General features: G+C 37.1%; 1 protein-coding gene across 1 annotated transcript in view; it reads right to left on the reverse strand.

Moving 5' to 3' along the window:
• Positions 1-14090, reverse strand: part of LOC102848396 (ATP-binding cassette sub-family A member 13-like) — a 619024-nt gene that overhangs the window by 476871 nt on the left and 128063 nt on the right. The window contains exon 10 of the mRNA XM_006902979.1: positions 287-483. Coding sequence (XP_006903041.1) covers positions 287-483 — 197 coding nt within the window. The remainder of the gene's footprint in view (positions 1-286; positions 484-14090) is intronic.

Below are 14090 nucleotides of genomic sequence, written 5' to 3' on the forward strand. Positions count from 1 at the left end.
GGACAGCGCAGGAGGGGAAGACCCTCTATGAGATGGATTGATTCGGTGACTGGGGTAATCGGGATGGGTGTGTCAGAGGAGGTGTGGTTGGCGCAGGATACAGCAGGGTTTAGGGCTGTTGTGCATAGGGTCGCTATGAGTCAGAAACGACTCGACGGCACATAACAACAACAACAACAAATGTACCTTCATGGAATTATGCCTTGGTTCTTCCGACACAATAGCATTTCTTTTTCTGTGCCATAATATGAAAGGAAGGGAAAGTGCAATAATGCCCAGTACCTACCTTCTCGGTATCTGAGGAGAATATTCCAGATACTACGACGAGAACAAGGGTCTACACCGCTAGTGGGTTCATCTAGAACCACAGTCTGAGACATTCCAATGAAAGCAATGCCAATGGACAGTTTCCTCTTCATACCTCCAGAGAGAGCATGGATCTGTTTGTGCTGGTGCTTGGTTAACTCTACAGCTTGAAGTGTTCTGAAACAAGACAAAAGTTCTCACTTTTCTTCATAAACACCTTACAACTGTGCTTCAAATTTTATTCTGTGAGTAATGAGTTCTGGTGACCAAGATCTTCTTAAACAATGAATACAAAAGAAGTCTTGACTACATACTGTTTTTCTTCACATTTGGTTTGGAGCCATATCAATAATCAAGTTTGATGCCTGTCAACAGTTTCTGCCAAGTATTTTCCGAAAAAACACTTTCACTTTCTCCTTTTTGGAGGACTTTGTCATCTCCTGTTACACCAACCACTGAAGAATTCACATCCCCTCAAAATGAGTCATAACACAGTGCAATGTAATGACTATAAACTGGTGTGATCAAAAGAAACAAAGGCTTAATGAGACTCAGGGCCCCTCACCAGAGGCTGAATCTGGAGAAACCCTTCAACTCTCTGAGTCATAATGAACTAGACTTGTATAATCTCATTTTGCTGACTGAATGAATTCATGAAAAGTGTAAATTATTGAAAGAATAGATCCATTATTCCTTCCTAGTTACTTTACAGTGTGAGGGCCCCAGATTTCAAATACTGAGCACTATGAAGCCTACTCTTTCTTATGGGAGTCACCACTTCCTTTCTATGAATCTTTTCTCACAAATGAGCAGTCCACTCTAGCTTCATTCCTGTTTTGACTGGCATGTGATATTTACCCCTATTATCATCTCTTTAAATGGTATTCATTGCTAAAGATAGATTTCCAGGAAATTTTCCCTACCCACCCAAATTTAAGTGGAATCCATTCCTACTAAGCAGACATTCTTACAGTTCGTTAATAGTTAGAAATTTAAGTGATATCAACCACTTATGGTTTGGGAGAAGGCAAGGCAGACGAATTATGAGGGTTTCACCAAGTTGAGCCTCAAGAACAGCTGTGGCCTAGAAAGTACAAGTATAATAAGGAAAGCATTGGGAGAAAGCCCAAGGATTTGTTTGTCTCATCATCAAGCACTTTTTCTCCTGAGTTGCACTTTGTTCTATCCAATTCTGGGTGGTCCAATTATGATGCTGGATTCTGTTGGTCTATTGAAGTGATTTATGGCCCTATTTTCCAAGTGTTGGCATTGTTAAAAGTACCTCTATTGGAAAGAGGAGGAGTATGAATGGTTCAGTTTTATCAAGATTCTTGATTCTACAATCCTAGACATGAACATGAAAGCTTCCCTGCGGGAGATATTTTCAATACAGAAAAGGAAGTCCTTCTGTTTTCCTAATTTAGTCACAAATCCTGAGATCAGTTAACAAAGAAACAGCGAGACACAAAACAAGTTTGTAATGTGCCAAAAGTTCTAGAGTATACCTGTTCTAATTACATTTTTCACTAGCTAAAACCTTTTCCTCTCTTTGTCTCTTCTATTGACACTACTTAGAACATCTGCTGGTACTTTCCTGAGTGTGTTTAAGGCACAGTCCCATTTATGTCTGTCTGTTATGATACAGAGTGTCTTATAAACTTAGGCCAAAGTGTTTGATACCTGTGCATGCCTCATTGTACTTAGACTTCACAGTTACATGTCAGGGTAGATGAAAAGGATATAATTTTTCTGATTTATGCAAAGAAACTCCAAGTAATAATCTGATTCTGAGAAAGACTCAGATAATAAATAAATATCCTCAGGATCAATCTTATTCTTTGTTGCTACTATATTTTTTTCTATTTCATCTTTCTATTTCCTTTTCTTTTTTATATTTGGGAAACTTAAGATAGATACTGTAGATATTTTAAGAAGTTTTCAAAGCCAGTGGTAATTATCTAAATATTAGCAGTCTTAGCTTTAAAAAACATGCACCTTTGCTTTACAATAATACTGGGTAATCATTCTGTCACTGTGACATTCACTAAAATGCCTGTTGATGTATCTGCCTCCTCAAGTGGAATGCAGCTTCCTCATGGAAAAGGCTTCGTGTTATTGTGTGTTTTCCTATTATCATCTATGGAACAATATGATAGTTAATGGAATTTTAATCAATGCTTGGAATATCCAGTAAAGTTACACTGAGGTTAAAAAACAAACCAACCAACCATGCATGATCTTTTGATCTCTGTGGAGAAATACTTTCCTAGCAGTCCAAGTCACTAACCATTGGTGTCTATCCACATTTCTACTGTCAGATTTCAGAGTACATTAATTTTCTTCTTATCTTTCTAGGGTTTTAGAAACAAAACACTTTAAGAACACTTGTCCAGATGGATTTATTTGTTCATTTTTTCAAGAGTACAAAGCAATATTTTTCCAGTTATTGATCTTCCTTATGCAAAATAAAAAATTTAAAAGGAGGTCATCTGTTCAAACCAACTTTTCTGATTCTTTAGAGGGAATAAAACAAACAAATGTCTGAGAATAACTGTAGTCGTCATTTCTTAAGTGCAACAGAAGGAGAAAACAAACTTTTTCTATGTGACATTTTAATTGTATGTCAAAGAATAAATTTTGTAAGTGCTGTTTATCCACCATAATACTCATATTCAATAAATATTTATAATATTATTTTGGTCTTTGGCATTTGCTAGGGCTTTGATACCTGCTAGGTAGCTCTTGCGACCTAGTGGTGGTAAGAAGCTATGCTGCAATCCTGAAGGCACGCAGTTCGAATCCACCAGCTGCTCCATGGGAGAATAGGTAATCTCCTCCCATGAAATTTACTGCCTCTGAAAATCCACCGGCGGGTTAACTATAGGTCAGTTCTGACTCCATGGCACACAACAATAACAAGACTAGATTATAAATCAATTATTGTCTCTGAGTCAAGAAATGCATACTAGAATGAAGAATGTATCCAAGAAATTATAATAAAATAAGATGAAATAATTATAAAGCCCAAAGCACTATGGGCAACCCCTCCAACCTTAGAGAAATTAATGTGAGAAGTTAGTCAAACAGATTTTTTTCCACTGGTGCAAATACAATCCAAAAAGCATTGCCAGGACTTTTTAGGAGTGAAATTGATATACACAAAGAACTGAAAAAGGGTTCCCTCACCCCTAAAATGTAAGGGAAACAGGACAATAAGCCTGTATAAGACTGCCAAAATAGGCAAGAGCTAAAATACACAGGAATTATAAATCTTTCTCTACTGGATGTAGACATGTAGCAGAAGACTTTTTGTTGCTCATTGTAACCTTCATTCCACACTCAACTTACATTCTCTGGGTCTTGATGTCACCAAAGCATATTACTCACCATCCTCATTGTTGTCACTCTCCAGTTCTTGAACCATATCTTCTCATTTCAGAAAGATTTTGTACCTTCTTGAAAATTTTAGTATTCATGTAGCATGTACTCCTAACCTCATTACCCCATTATTTTTTCTTTTCCCTATCTCTTGTCTTCGATCCAGTTTAATCATGCAAAGCTATATATACCCTATATAACCTTGCTTGCTGAAACTGAAGAGGACTTGAATCACTTGCTGCAGAAGAAGGTTGCTGTGTTGGAGTCAGTGAGACTGGCTCAGGACAGGGCTATTGTACATAGTGTCACTATGAGTCATAGGATACTCAACGGTGCAGACCAGCAACAACAACCTCCGATCACAGTAACTCATTTATCTAGTTAATTTTTGTCTTCAGCAATTACTTGACCCTACATATCTCAAATTTTCACTGTTCTTTCATATATTTAATGCCCTCTGTACTCTGTGAGTTAAAAGCGCACAGTCGTCAATCTCATCACTTTTTTGCACACACTTTGACTACACTATCATTTCTGTAGAATTGGAACCAACTCATAAGTGGAATGTCCAGCAGATTTTTAGACTATAAATCAAACAGGAGACTGTCGATCTTTTTCCTTCAGAATGGCTGATGGTTTCAAACTGCCTACCTTTTAGTTGACAATATCTTATACATTAAGTCACCTTTAGACTCTATATAATTAGAGATTATTAATGGTGCCCACAAACTTTGCCTTCTCTGTCTTTTATTGACCAGCTGCACTATTGGAAGAGTCAGATCCTATTCTTGTATTTTGAAATCTATTCTCCATCCCTTATAAGAAAGAACTCCAGTAAGTCACTCTTTTATCATCCTTACATCGATAGTCATTTCTATGCTTATTGTTCCTTGTTGTTTCTATTGTTAGATGGTTTTTGAGTTGAGTACAACTCATAGAAACTCTGTGAACAACAGCTCTGAACCCTGTCCTTTCCTCGGCCATCTTCATAATGTCTGACATGCTTAAGCCCATTGCTACAAGTGACTATGTCAAGTCATGTCATTGAAAATGCTCTTCCCTTTTACTTACCCTCTACCTTTCCAAGAATGATAATACATTTCAAGAAATAGCTTCTCTTAGCAATGCCGAAAGAATATGAGATGAAGTTTCACCACCCTTACCTCCAAGGAACACTCTGGCTACACTTTGCCCAAGACATATCTGTTTGATTTTTTTTTTCCCCAATTCCATGGAATATTCACTGCTCTTCTCCAACACCAAAACTCAAAAGTATTAACTCTTCTTGTCATGTTTATTCATTGTCCAGTTCTCAGATTCATAGCAAATGATTGAAAATTTCATGGTCTGAATCAGGCAGACTTTAGTCCTTAAACGGAAATCTTTAGTTTTCAGTAATTTGTAATTGTCAGTAATCACTGACAGGGGACTTGTCCAATGCTAATCTCCTGATTGCTGGTATCAATAGTATTGATTGTGTATCCAAGTAACATGAAATTGTTGACCAAATCAACTTTTTTCCCATTTATCACGATATTGTCTGGCAGTCCAGTGGTGAGGATTTTTGTCTTCTGGATGTTTAAATGCATTTCATGTTGATGCTTGGTCTTTAAGCCTCTGTAGTATTTCAAGTTCCCTTCATTTTCAGCAAGCAAGGTGTGTCTTCTGAATAACATAGGTTATTGATGAATCTTCTGATCTCGATTCTTTTTCACATTGCTTCTCAAATCAATAATTTCTCAAATCATGTGTTCAGCATACAGATTGAATACATATGGAGAAAGGATAAAACACTGATGTATATATTTCCTGATTTTAAAACATACAGTGTTCCCTTGCTCTCTTTAGATAACATTTTTTCTGGTATTGGTATAGGTTTTGCATGAACACAATGAAGTGTTTTAAGATTCCCATTCCTTTCAATGTTAATCCTAGTTTGTTATGATATAAATAGTCAAATACCTTGCATAATCAATAGAACACAAGTAGACATTCTTCTGGTATTCTTTCCGCTGGGACCCATCTCACATCAACAATGAGATTCCTGGTGCCACTGCATCATCTAAATTGAGTTTGAACTTCTGACAACTCTTTCTGTGTACTGTTCTAGTTGTTTCGGGATGATCTTCAGCACTATCTACATGCAAGTTATATTTATTTTTTTCTTTTACTCAAGATAAGTTTATAAAGATCTTGGATTTCCATTCATTTATTATTGCACATTTTCCTCCCTGCCCTCCTCCACCCAGTTTGTTTCTTCTTTAGAAAAGAAGTTCTTTCAATGTTATACATTCCCACACACACACACTGACCAGTTTACTATACAGCTCTTATTCTAGACTCTTGTCACACCAATAACGTTGTTATTGTTGTTATGTGCTGTCGAGTCACTGGCGACTCATAGCAACCCTACATACAACAGCCCTAAACCCTGCTCTATTGGGTGCCAATCTCACTGTCTCCAACTCACCAAGCCCTAATACCCCAGTCACTGACCTCATAGAGGGTCTTCCTCTCCTGTGCTGTCCCTCCACCCTCCCAAGCATAACGTCCTTCTCCAAGAACTGATTCCTCCGTGCAACATGTCCAAAATATGTCAGATGAAGCTTTAGAATCCTTGCCTCTAAGGAGCAGCCTGGTTTAACCCTCTCCAGGATGAACTTGTTTATTTGCTTAGCAGTCAATGGTATATTCAGTACTCTTTTCCAACATCACACCTCAAAGACATCAATTCTTCTTCAATACTCCCTAGTCATTGTCTAGCTCTCTAATGCATAATAAGTGATTGCAAATACTATTGCCTGTATCAGGTGAACCTTAGTTTCCGGAGTGACAACAATGCTCTTCAGTACTTTGGAAAGATTCCTAACAGTACAGTTTCCCATTGTAATACATTTTTTTTTTTATTTCTTGGCTGCTGATGCCAAGAATGTTGACTGTGGAGTCAAGCAAATTAAAGCTATTAACAATCTCAATCTCTTCACCATCCATCTTGATGTTGCCAATTGGCCCAGTGGTGAGAATCATTGTCTTCTTGATAATTGAGTTTCAATCCGTATTGAAGGCTGTATTCCTTGACCTTCTGCAGCAAGCACGTCAGGTCTTCCTCAGTTTCAGCAAGCAGGGTTGTGTTATCTGCATAACACAGATTGTTGATGAGTCTACCTCCGATCCTGATGCCACATTTCTCCTCATATAGCCCAGCCTCACAGATAATCTGTTCTGCATATAGGTTGAAATGGTATGGAGATAGGACACATACCTGGTATACAACCCTCACAATTTTGAACCATACAGTATTTCCTTGCTCTGTTTTGACAACTACCTCCTGGTCCAAGTATAGGTTTCATATTAGCACAATCAAGTGTTCTGGAATTCCCATTCTTCTCAATGTCAGCCACAGTTTGTTGTGATCCACACAGTCAAATGCCTTTGCATAATCAATGAAACACAGATAGAAATTTCTCTGGTACTCCCTGATGATAGTTTTATAATTTCCACATTCTGTTAGTTCTTGAGAAAGGGAACAAATAGGGCTTTCTTGGCATAGACTGATATGCACTTCCAGGGCTCTACTTGTTAACTGAAATATGTCAGCTGGTATCCCATCTGTTACTAGGGCCTTATTGTTTGTTTGTTTGTTTGTTTTTGGAGCATATTTTTGCCGATGCTTTCACTGCAACTTGCATTTTTTTTCTTTATTATCATTGGCTCTTGTTCATATGGTATTTCCTAAAATTTATCAGTGTCAAGCACTTTTTCTTGGAACAGTAATTTTGTGTATTCCTACCATCTTCTTTTGATACATCCTGGATCACTCAAGATTTTGTCCATAATATATCTCAGTAATTGCATATTTAAAATGTCTGTGAATTTGACCATTATACACACACACACACCAATGACTAAAGCCAAAGAGGAAAAGAGGAAGTAACTGAAGATTTCTACCAATTTATATAGTCGAAAAGTGACCAAACACACAGTCAAAATGTATTAATAATTACTGGTGATTGGAATGCAAAATTTCGAAACAATAAGAAAGAAATGATAGAAAGTCTGAACTTAGTGATAAAAATGAAAATGGACATTGAATGGTTGAATATTGTACATAAAATGATTTATTCATCATTAATACTTTTTTAAAAAAAAATTACAAAAGGCATCAACACGTGGGCCTCACCTGATGGACTACAAAGGAATCAGATAGACTATATCTGTTGAGAGAATCTATGTAAAAGCTCCATATCAACAGTCAAAACCAGACTAGGTACTGACTGTGGAACATATCAATAATTACTCATTTTCAAATTCAAGTGTAGTTGAAGAAAATGAAAACTAGTCCACAAAAATCAAATGCAACCTTGACTGTGTCCCACCAGAATTTAAAAATCATCTCCAGAACAGGTTTGAGGAATTGAATACTAACAATCAAAGACCATATCATTTATGGGATTATCAAGATCAAGGATATCATACGTGAATAGCATACAAAATTGGAAGTGGAATAAAAGACCAAAAGGAATGATAGAAGACACTCTGAAAACTGCACTAGAGCATTAAGAAGCCAAAACAAAGGGAGTAAATACATAAATGAAAGTGGAAGCAGAGGGGTGAGGATGGGTGGGGAGAGGAGTTAATCATCAGATCCTACAATTTGATGAGTGAAGGAAATGGGAAAGATTTGGTGTGAAAAACAACGCATTTGAACTTTGTGAATAAACCAGTATAATTTTTTTTAAAACAGAAAGTAATGAATTGAACATTTCATAAGCAGCTGGAGAAGACAAAGCAAAGTATTATGATGGAATGTGCAAAGAGCTGGAGTTGGAAAATAAAAAAAAAAAAAAGGAGAATTTGCTTGGTTTATCTAAAGTTGAAAGAACTGAAAAACAAATCCTAGTCTCGAGTTGAAATACTGAGAGGTGCTACTGCTATCATTTCTACCTTTGAAATACCTTTCTTGTCCTCACTCGCCTACTGGTGTGAGCAACAGTCTATGTCTTTATTTTGTTTTGTGGCAAAACTCCTGGAAAGAGGGGTAGTGTCTCATCTTTTACTCTCACTACTTCAATCAGACCTTCACTTTCTTTATGCTACTACATCTCCTCTTATTAAGGTCATTCATGACTTCCTCATACTACATTCAAGTGTTATTTCAGGCTCTCATTTTACTTGAGACTCAACATCATTGATATCACATCTTTCCCCATGTTAGACTTGACCCACCTCCTTACTTTTCTACCAAATTCATCTCTTACTTGCCTCCTTGGCTTCCTCTTCATTGATTCATATTTTTCATGTTGGAGTGCCCCTGGACTGAACTTTTCTGTCCTTTCCTCGTTTCTAAATGTTTTAATACCCTAATGGCATCATTGCCATGAAATAAATTTACTTCAAACCTAATATGAGCTCCTTATTCTACACCAGAATTTTGACTTAAAGTTTGTTTCTGTCTTCATTTCCAGGTCCAATTAGAGACAAAACACTAATAAGGTGATTCTTGACAAATTTTAATTTTAAGGAATCTGAATCGTACGTTACTACTCTTGAACTCAATATTTTAATGAAGTTTCACACTAAGGAAGCCAAGCAGTACTACTGGAGACTATTAAGAATAGTGGTTCCAAATAAGTTCTTTTCTGTTTTTCTTCTAATTGAGAACTGCTTTCCTAAAATATGATCTCACTCTGATTGTTTTTGTGCAAATTGGCTTTGTTGCTAGAGATCATGCTGTAAACTAATAGCTGTTAAACTTGCCTGGTAACTATTAAGGAAGATAAACTTGTGCGGTATTGTTAAATGTTTGATTTAAGTCAGAGACCCAATTACAAAAGAGCTTACTGTGATCTAGAGTATAAATGCTTTTCTAAATTATAATAAATGATCAATAACTACAAAAACAAAACTGTGATATACATAATTAATTTGCTCTTTAGTAATATATTGTCCATATAATACCTAATTATTCCTCAATAAGTACTTACTCAAATGTAGGAGTGATTTAAATAGTACAAAGTAAACATTTCCTATGTACACCCAAGTATCTAATCTCATTACCAATTTTATTATCAACCACTATGAAGACATTAAGTGATCTGACCCAGCTAATTAATGATCAACAGAGAATATCATCAGAGTTGCCCATTTAAAATGACAACAATGTGAGATTTCAGAGTAGATAAAGGAAGAAATAACAATTTAATACAATGAGCATATTTATTTTAAGTTAGTTTGCATTTTCAGACCATTTTTATATGGCCCTTACTGTATGCGCATCTATTCAGAGATTTCATTTGCTCTACATACCCTTGTGATTCAGCAGGTCTCTGAATTCAAGCCACCTATTTCAGTTTGAAATCATGCAACTAAATAGTGATCCTTGATAATGTAGAAAAATAGAGCTGACTATAATGCATCTATTACTAAGCAATTTGTCATTGTCCAAAGTTACTCTCACGAAGAGATTTTCAAGCCAAATTGACAGCACACTCTTCTTTCAGTGTGCTGCTCTCAGAACCTAACTCTGAGTAAAATGGGCTTGCAAAGTTCTCAATATCTAGTTCAGGTTTCCCCTTAGAGTTTTAGGTCCAACATGCCATCTGCTTGCTGGCTGATTTACCCTCTTTGTGTCCACGTGCTTTTAGTTCTGTAGATTTTTTACTGAGTACATTTTTCCCTCTAGAATACCTCCCAACACTATGAAGCAACCATCCACTTAACCTGCACCCACATTATCAATCACAACACCCTTTCTTCCAACAACACTGATTTGGTAATTTTCTCAAACCTTGTTACACTTGTTTATTCACATGCACATTGACATAATTTAACCTATTTTTGTTAAGACACATACCTTTTCTTCTGTAGTCCATAGTGAATACTATTTTACATTTATTTCCCTAAGCCCAATTACATATTTTAAATATTTGTTTAATAAATAAAATTTGTATAATGTATAAATTAATGAGGAGTAGCAAGACACAAGACTGGGAAATTAGAATGAGAAAAGATGAAGAAGTCCTTTGCATATAAAGGCTAAAATCATGAAACTCACCCTATAAGAAATGAGATGACATTGAGAATTTTTAGAGGGAAAATCGCACCATATATTCAGTTATTAAATTAAAAGCAATATTCATTATATGTCAATAAACACAACAGTTTTTTCACTCAAGAAGTCTGCAATCTTGTGGCACAAAACAAATGAAAAAAAAAATATAGGATGATCTGTGGTAATCCAAGACACACAAAAAAATACATCAAGGTAATAAAAATACCGAGAATTATTGTTTCATGTTTTTGCTATTGTAAACAATGCTTCCATGAACATCAGTGTGCAGAATTGTTTTTGTATCTCAGAATAATTTCACTCAGGGTATATTCCTAGCAGTGGAATAGGTAGGCCATGTCGTATTACTGCACAATTGCAGAATACTTGGACTGCTGAGCAGTAGTCATCAGAACAGTGCAAGAAAATATTGCATGGTTCAAAATTAGGAAAGGAGTGTGTCAGAGGTGCATTGTGTCTCCATAATATTTCAATCTATATGTGGAACAGATCATTTAGAGGTTCAACTTTATGAAGAGAAATGTGGCATCAGGTTTGGAGGAAGACTCATCAGCAAACTGTGTTATGCAGACAACAGAGCCTTGCTTGCCAAAACTGAGGAAGACTTGCTCGTTTCTGAAGGTCAAGGACTGCAGTCTTCAATATGGATTGAAGCTTAACATCAAGAAAACAAAGATTCCTATCACTTGGACAAATCATACTACCATAATAGAAGGAGAAGAAATTGATATTGTAAACAGTTTAATCTTGCTCAGATCCACAATCAACACTCTCGGCACGAGTAATCAGGAAATTAAAAGACAAATTGCACCAGGAAAATCTGTTCCGGGGACTTCTCCAGAGTTCTAAAATGCAACGATATCAGTTTAGAGACTAAGGTGCCCCTGGTCCAGGCCATGGTCTTTTCAATGACAGAAGAAAGATTGATGCCTTTGAGTTGTGGTGCTAGAGAATAGTACTAAATTTTCCATGCACTTTCAAGAGAGTAAACAGCTTTGTCCAGGAAAGAGTGAAATGAAATTGCTGCTTGCAGGGAAGGGTTTTAAAGCTTTGTCTGACGAACTTTGAGTTTGTTGCCAGGAGGAATCAGTCCTTAGAGAAGGACACCATGCTTGGAAAAGTGCAGGAGCAGGAAAGGAGAGGAAAACCTTGGATGAGATGGAATGACACTGGGATAATGAGTGTCAGTGTATTGGAGACAGTAGACTGGCTTAGGATATGATAGAGCTCAGAGCTGTTGTACACAAGGCCACTATGAGTCATAGGTGACTCGATGGCACATAACAACAATAATGGTATTTCAATATTCAGGCATTTAAGGAAATGCCAAACTGCCTTCTAGAGTGGTTGTACAATTTTACAAACCCACCAACAGTATATGAGAGTTCTAATTTCTCAACACCTTCTCCAACATTTACTACTTGCTATCTTATTAAACTTTGTTATTGCTACTGGAGTGAGATGGCAAACGTCCATCAACAAATGAATGGATTGACAAATTGTGGTACAATCACTAAATGAAATACTATGTAGCACTCAAGATCAACAAATTTGTAAAATACTATGTAATATCAGAGCAGCTAGAAATAATTATGCTGAGTGACCTCAGTCAGTTTCAAAAGGATAGATACTGCACAAGAATTGTTGTTGTTGTTATGTGCCATTCAGTGGCTTGCGACTCATAGCGACCCTATGTACAACAGCTCTAAACTCTGCTTTGTCCTGTGCCAAACTCATTGTCTCTGACACACTCATCCCGATCGCCCCAGTCACCGAATAAATCCACCTACCAAAAAGCCTTCCCCTCCAGCGCCTGCCCTCCACCCTCCAAAGCATAATGTCCTTCTCCAAGCACCGGTCTCTCCTTAAAACATGACCAAAGTAAGTCAGACGAAGTCTCAGAATCCTTGCCTCCTAGGAGCAGCCCAGTTTAACTCTCTCCAGGATGAATCTGCTTGTTTTCTTAGCAGTCCATGGTATATTCAATACTCTTCTCCAACACTAAAGCTCAAAAGCATCAATTCTCCTTCTATGCACCCTGGTCATTATCCAGCTCTCTGACGCATAACAAGTGATTGCAAAGACTATGGCCTGTATCAGACGCACCTTAGTCTCCAAAGACACACCGTTGTTTTTCAGTATTTTAGAGAGGTCCCAAACAGCAGACTTTCCCATTGCAATACAGCTTTTAATTTCCTGGCTGCTGGTACCAAGGGTGTTGATTGTGGAGCCAAGCCGACTAAAGCTGTAAACAATCTCAATCTCTTCACCATCCACCCTGATGCTGCCAATTGGTCCAGTGGTGAGAATCTTTGTCTTCTTGACATTGAGTCTCAATCCATATTGAAGGCTGCGGTCCCTGACCCTCAGCAGCAAGCGCTTCAGGTCCTTCTCAGTTTCAGCAAGCAGGGTTGTGTCATCTGCATAACACAGATTGCTGATAGATCTTCCACCAATCATGATGCCACATTTCTCCTCATAGAGCCCAAGAATATTATTTTAAAAATAAGAAGTAGATAAAGATCCAAGAGGAGAAGAGGAGAGTATAGGGGTCTGAGGGCAGGGAGACAAACACAAGGTCACAGAGTTTGTGGGGAAAGAGGGGGTGAGTGAAGGAATTGTGATGGATCTATCTATATGGTGGTGTAGATCAAAAGTGATTAATTTTATAATACACAGTAAATGAGAAAGATCACATGAAATAGGTGAATAAAGAAGTGTATGGAGCAGAATGTACATGAGTGAAGCACAATACAATTTTTAAAAAGAAAACCATAGAGAACTATGACGTTTTGAGAACAAGCAGTAATATTTGAAATAGGATTCTCACCAAGTCCTCTCTAATGAACTGACATTGAGCAGAGAGCTAAAAGAAGTGAGGAAGTACATGACACAGATAGTAAGCATGAGAGCAATCTGTAGAGAGAGCTACAATGGTAAAGTCCCGGAAGCTGAAACATGTTTGGAGCATGTTCAGGGAGCAGAAAGACCAAAAAGAGTGACTTGATGTGATGATGAAACAAAAGAAAGAGAGGTTAGCTGTGGCCAGGTATCATGTTGTTGTTACTTTTATTACGGTCATCAAGTCAACTAGTACTCATAGCAACCTTATGAACAATAGATCTGAATGCACCCTTTCTTGCACCATCCTTACAATCTCCAATGTAATCAAGTCCATTGTAAGTCACTGTGCTAATCCATTTCACTGAGGAACTCATTCTCCTTCTCCGACCCTCCACCTTTCACAAATGATTTCATTCTCCAGAGCCTGCCCTCTTCTGACCACATACCAAATTATATCTATATCTATATCAATATCGATATATAGATATAGATA

Source organism: Elephantulus edwardii, unplaced genomic scaffold, assembly GCF_000299155.1.
Source record: "Elephantulus edwardii isolate Elephantulus edwardi_28Jun2011 unplaced genomic scaffold, EleEdw1.0 scaffold00482, whole genome shotgun sequence".
Lineage (NCBI taxonomy): Eukaryota > Metazoa > Chordata > Mammalia > Macroscelidea > Macroscelididae > Elephantulus > Elephantulus edwardii.